This window comes from Octodon degus, unplaced genomic scaffold (assembly GCF_000260255.1).
Source record: "Octodon degus isolate 3935 unplaced genomic scaffold, OctDeg1.0 scaffold00058, whole genome shotgun sequence".
Taxonomy (NCBI): Eukaryota; Metazoa; Chordata; class Mammalia; order Rodentia; family Octodontidae; genus Octodon; species Octodon degus.
The window spans coordinates 1371737-1378132 of NW_004524634.1; the positions used below are offsets into that span (position 1 = coordinate 1371737).

At 40.7% G+C, this 6396-nt stretch overlaps 1 protein-coding gene across 6 annotated transcripts in view; it reads right to left on the bottom strand.

The window, feature by feature from the left end:
• CUNH2orf42 (chromosome unknown C2orf42 homolog) overlaps positions 1-6396 on the bottom strand; it is a 43170-nt gene that overhangs the window by 27514 nt on the left and 9260 nt on the right. For 4 of the 6 annotated variants that reach the window (XM_023718466.1, XM_023718469.1, XM_023718467.1 and 1 more), the window contains exons 4-5: positions 5676-5786; positions 897-1001 (exon numbers count right to left, since the gene is read on the bottom strand). In XM_023718466.1, coding sequence (XP_023574234.1) covers positions 897-1001; positions 5676-5786 — 216 coding nt within the window. The remainder of the gene's footprint in view (positions 1-896; positions 1002-5675; positions 5787-6396) is intronic. The other 2 variants (XM_023718468.1, XM_023718464.1) reach the window with 1 other exon arrangement.

Consider the following 6396-nt stretch of genomic DNA (forward strand, 5'->3'; position numbering starts at 1 on the left):
TCTTGAGATTCATCGGTACTCTTAAATGTATGAACCAGTTTCATATAATAAATCAAATATTTGTATGTGTTCACATATATATATATATATATATACACATCTTGTTAAGACGCCCACCCACTGCCAAAACATGCTAGTAGTTCCCATTTTTGTACTGGTGAGAATCTAATCTAGAGTCTTGTGCATGCTAGGCAGCTCCCTATTGGTAATTTTTGATCTAAAGATACAAGTTAGGAGCAGAGGGTGTAGTTCAATGGTAGAGTACTTGCCTAGCATGCACAATGCCCTGGATTTGATTCCCAGCATTGCAAAAACAAAAAAGACATAATGTAGCTTTTTGTGTTCACTAATCTAAGACTTTTAAAATGGACTTTAAAAAACTTTTAAGACGAATGTAAATTCATAGAAAATCATATGAAATATAAAGCTTGTATTTGTACCCTTTTCCCAGATTCCCCCAGCAGTTAAATTCTGTAAAATTATAGTACAATATCACAATTAGGAAAATTGTCCAAACACAGTCCAGTGACTTTACTCATATGTGACCAGTTTTACATGTACTCATGTGTTGTGGGTACATGCAGTTCTCTTTAATCTTATCACAGGTGCACATCAGGCCACATGACTTATTAGTATTTTTTCTTTTTTGTGGCACCGGGGATTGAACTCAGGCCCTTGTGCTTGCCAGGCAAGCACTTATTCTACTGAGCCCTCTCCCTGGCATGACGATGTGAAACAGGCAGGGCAGCAAGGCCTCAGCTCACGCGAGCCCTCCTGCTCCAGGGCTGGTTAGCGGCACTTTGGGAGGCAACATGCAGCATTTCTCTGAGCATTTTGCTTCTGACTTAATGACAACTTACCATCATTGTAGCCTACGCTAGGGGAGAGAAACTTACACTGCCTTTTTAATGAAGAAGCAACCACAGGCTTTTTCAGGCCACTCTTCCTTAGATTACTGCTCAGTGCATCTTGAGGCATTAGTGACCTATTCATCTGTGCACCTAAAGCACACACAAATCACGGCGTTTACAAACATGTCTGCAGAACACAAGCTAGCTTGCTACTCAGCTCTAAAGAATTGGAAGCACAAACAGCCTGCTAACTTCTAGGCTAGCTTCAGTTTCCAGAAGGAATCAGCATTAGCTTTTACACATAAAATTTTAACATGGAATGAATGCTCTTTATGGAAGTTGGTGAGGGGTGGGAAAACAGAAGTAAAAAGAGGAAAAGAGGTCACTCACTGCCCAATTTGGATGAGGCGTCTTCCTTTTTCTTCTCTGGGAACAGTTTGTTTTCATGATTTTAAGTAACTATACGTATGCCAGGGTTTGCCAGATTAGAAAAAATTCTTTTGAATTTCAGATAAACATTAGTTTTTTTTAGTAGAACAAGTATGCCCCAAATATTGTGTGGGAGATATTTAAGAAATTATTACTTTATCAGAAATTCACATTTAACTGAGCAAGCATTTTAGAGTTCTTTTTGGTTTTTTGAGAGGTCTCACTACATGTCCAAACTGGCCTTGCCTTCTTTTTTTATACCAGGAATTGAAATCAGGGCCTTATGCTTGCCAGGCATGTGCTGTGCTGCTGAGCTATACCACTAGGCCCAGGCTGGCCTTAAATTTGTATTCCTCCTGCCTTAGACTCTCTTAAGTGCTACAATTACAGATATATGCTCCCATGCTCTGACTTTACTGTAAATTTTAACAGCTGCCTATCATTCTATTATGAAGGTTTTTTTTTGAGACAGGGTCAGGTTTCCGCTATGCAGCTTGAGCTGGCCTTGTGCTCACTTTTATAAGCCTCCAGGCTGGTCTCGGACTCACAGAGATCCTCCTGGCTCAACCTCCCAAGTGTTGGGATTACAGGTGTGTACCACCATGCCCGGTTCTGGGGTCACATGGTGGGCACCTGCATGAGACCAAAATGGTGTGCATGGGCATCTCGGGTCAAGACTGCATGGCATGTGGGGCTGGGGATCAAACTCAGGAACTTGTGTTTTGCCAGGTAGTTGCTTTTTCTTGAAGAACTGGGGATTGAACTCAGGCCCTTGCACTTGCCAGGCGAGCATTTATTCTACTGAGCCATCTCCCTGGCCCTCCAGGTAGGTGCTTATGCCTCTGAGCTATCTTTCCGGCCCCTAAAGGTTCACTTAACTATACTCAGTGTATCTATTTATAACAGTTTCAACATAGTACTGTATATAATCATAAGATGAACATCTCTAGAAAAAATAATGTGCTTTCCATAGTAAGAATTGTTTCTTTATTATTTTTTTTTTTTTGCAGAATGGGGGATTGAACTCAGGCCCTTGTGCTTGTCAGGCAAGCACTTATTCTACTGAGCCGTCTCCCCGGCCCCGGATTATTTCTTTAAAAATATTTAGAAGTACAATTATGAAATCAATCAAAAGATAGAAACATTTAACCTCCTAAGAATTTCAGTTAAATTTCATTAAATCAACATTTAATGATTTATGGTCTATTGCTGATAGAATTGATTTTATACAATAACAAAATAACCGCATTTTGTTTTTCCATCTTCCTCCAACTTCCCCGCACCAAAACTTTAGTGTATGAGTCCACCTGATCCCTATCCAGCAATACTCTATTGAAAGACCGTTTCAAGGTGGGTTTTTGACAGTTGTGCTCCGTGGCACAGGCTGGCCTTGCACTCATTATCCTTTCATCTCAGTCTCCCAAGTTTCATGCACCAAGTATATACCTTAAGACCTGGTCATTTTAAGGTTCTTAACAGATACCACAAGCTATTTAGCTTTTTTTTTTTTGAGACATGGTCTCACTATGTAGTTTGGGGTTGCTTTGAACTCACAGTGATCCTCCTGCCTTAGCTTTTGAAGTGGTGGGATTACAGGTGTGTGCCAACACGCCTGGCCATAAGCTATTTTTAAAAATGGTCACAGCAATTTACACAACACTAGCTAGGACCAAGAGCCAGGATGTCATCTTTGCCTATGCTCTCATCATTTAAAAACTCTTTACTAACCGGCAGCAATAGTTATTTTAATTTTGTGTTTCTAAATGTTTTCACGAGCAGGGTGTGGTGGCTACACCTGTAATCTCAGCACTCAGGAGGCTGAGACAGGAGGATTGTTATGAGTTTCAGACCAGCCTGAGTGACAAATAAATAAAATATTTTCATTACACTGTTCACAATGAGTTTGCTGACTGACCTATATGTATGGATCAGGTAATATTTTCATTTTGTTTAGAGTATAGATCTTAACACTGATCTACTAAGGTACTTCAGCAATTTCACATTGATTTATATTAGTCTTTAAATGACATTAAATTTTTATATTTATTTATTTATTTTGTCTTTTGGAGACTGGGTCTCACTATTCAGGTTGGCCTTGAGCTCACATTGTAACCTAGCATGGCCTGGAACTCACAACGATCCTCCTGCCTCAGCCCCGAGTGCTGGGATTATAGGCATGTGCCACTGCATCTGGCTTTCAATTTATTTATTTATTGATTGATTGATTTAGGACAGGGTGTACAAGGTCTCACTGCGTAGATCGGACTCATAGTGATCCTCCTGTTTACAGCCTCTCAAGTGCTGGGATTACAGGTGTGCGCCACCATACCTAGTCTCAATCGCAGTAGTGCCCTGGGTGTGGGGGCCGGCATAGCAGGCCTGGGATCAAACTCCTGGCCTCTGCATCTGCCTAAGCAGGTGCTTTAATCCACTGAGCTATTTGGCCAGCCCTCAATTTATTTTTAAGATTTTTTTTTAAATTTATTTTACATTTATTTAGAGAGAGTGTGTGTGTGTGGCCAGCTCAGCCCACCTGGGGAGTGGTGCTGGGAGATCGAACTGCGGTCCCTGTGCTTTGCTAAGTTTGTTCTAAGTAGGTGCTTTAGACCACTGAGCCATCTCTCTAGCCCCCTCAATTTATTTTTTCGACTTTATTTATTTTTTTAAATTGGGGGGGCAGCTCAGCCCACCGGGGGCAGGGCTGGCTGGCATGTGGTGCTGGGGGACTGAACTGCAGTCTCTGTGCTTTGCTAAGCTTGTTCTAAGTAGGTGCTTTAGACCACTGAGCCATCTCACCAGCCCCTCAATTTATTTTTTAATGCATTTACTTACTAGTTTTATTATTTACTAGTTTTATTTACTATTTATTTTTTGACACATGGTCTCACTATGCAGTTTAGACTGGTCTTGAACTATGTTGCCCAGGCTACATGACAAACTCATGACAATCCTGCTGCTTAAGCCACCTGAATGCTGCAATTATAGGCCTGAGTCACGAAACTCAGCAGTAAGTATTTAAATTGAATGTATGTGCTATGTGTATAGGCAGTCCCTGATTTGTAATGGTTTCACTTAAAATTTTTTGACTGTACAAAGTCACAAAAGCCGTGACAGTTGTACAAAGTACAGTTCAAATGCTGGATTTCAACCTTGTCCTCAGATAGTAATATTTGGCATAATATTCTTTTATAGTGCTTAACAGTGGCCGCAGGTCCCAGTTAGCCATGAGATGACAAGGACAAATAACTGATCTTATGTGTAAAGCTCAGATGTTTGATGGGTTAGGTGTATGATAGGAATTTTCTAACTCATGGTATTTTCAATTTATGATAGGTTTAGCAGGATGTAAATATCATAAAGTGGGAATATCTATCTGTACAAAACATTGAAACAACAAACAAACTGTATTCCTAAATTAGGGTAGCAGATAATAACTGACTATTGTCATTAGTTACTTGGTGTTGGGGATCGAACCCAGGCTCTCATGCATGTAAAGCATGTGCTGTACTGCGGAACTATACTTCCAACCCACAAGTGTTTTTCTTTTTAAGTGTTTTCTGAAAACTTCATCATTCCATCCAAAGGTAGATTAAGATATACAATTAGTCTGAATGCTTACAGGAGGAACAAATATATACACAATAAAAATGGAAGGGCCAACCAAATAGCTCAGTGAATTAAAGCACCTGCTTAGGCAGACAGGGGCTGGAAGTTTGATCCCTGGGCCTGCTGTGCCAGCCCGGCCCCCAGGGCACAGTGAGACAGCAATTGAGACTGGGCATGATGGTACGTGCCTGCAATTCCAGCACTTGGGAGGGTGTAAACAGGCAGATCACTACGAGTCTGATTTATACAGTGAGACCCTATAGACCATGTCCTAAAAAACAAAAAACAAACAAAAAAAAGAACAATAAAAATGGAATTTGGATGCATCATATTTTACAACAGAATGTTACCTTTACCAGAATCACCGGTGGACCACGGGCTGGTGGTACAATGGGCTACGGATCAGAAGAATCACCAATGGAGATAAAATATTTTCAGGAAAAAAGAAAACCATAAGAAGGGTTGGGGGTGTAGTTCAGTGGTAGGGCACTTGCCTAGCATGTGTGAAGCCCCAGGCTCAACCCCAGCACTGCATACAACAAAAACAAAGCACATAAGAACACAGGGTTTTTTTTTGGATTTGTTTTTTGTTTTGTTTTGTTTTTTTCCGGAACTGGGGATTGAACTCAGGCCCTTCCACTTGCCAGGGAAGCGCTTATTCCACTGAACCATCTCCCTAGCCCCCCTTGTTTTTTTTGTTTTTTTTTAATAATTTCTGAGATTCAGGGAAAAAACATAAAATAATCTAGAAAGACAAACTACCAAACAAAGAAAGAAAACAGCTCTTACCAGGTACTTCATCCTTTTTCCTCTTTTTTGGCTTAGAGGCAGCAGATTCAGAGGCTGATACAACTGACTCTGAATGACATCCTAACTGGGGCACAATTATTTCTTTAAGACCTAAAAATAAAAGATTTGTGAATTAGAGACACTACCCAAAAATATGAGCTCCACCTGAATAAAAATTAATTTATAAAATTCTAAATCCCCAGAATGAAAGATGGTGAGATTACCCACTTTAAAACAAATTCACTGAATGATGAATCCCCAAACTGTGCTTTTGTTCATAACATACAAATTTGATAGAAGGCTCTAGAAAGCAATGCAACACTAAACAGTTGGGAGCTGCTGCTGATTAAAATCAAGATCACTGAGAAATGGAGGGGCTGGGGAGATGGCTTAGTAAAATAAGCGCTTCCCTGGCAAGCCCAAGGGCCTGAGTTCAATCCCTGGTTTCGCAAAAAAAAAAAAAAAAAGTAATGTAAAAAGGGCTGAGGATGGGGCTCTGTGGTAGTGCACCTGCCTAGCATGTGCAAGGCTAGGGTTCAATTCCTAGCTCTGATTTCATTTATTTATTTATTTTTTTAATTTTATTTATTTACGTGTGTGTGTGTGTGTGTGTGTGTGTGTGTAGCCAGCTCAGCCCACCAGGGGGCGGGCTGGCTGGCATGTGGTGCTGGGGGATTGAACCGCAGTCCCTGTGCTTTGCTAAGCTTGTTCTAAGTAGGTG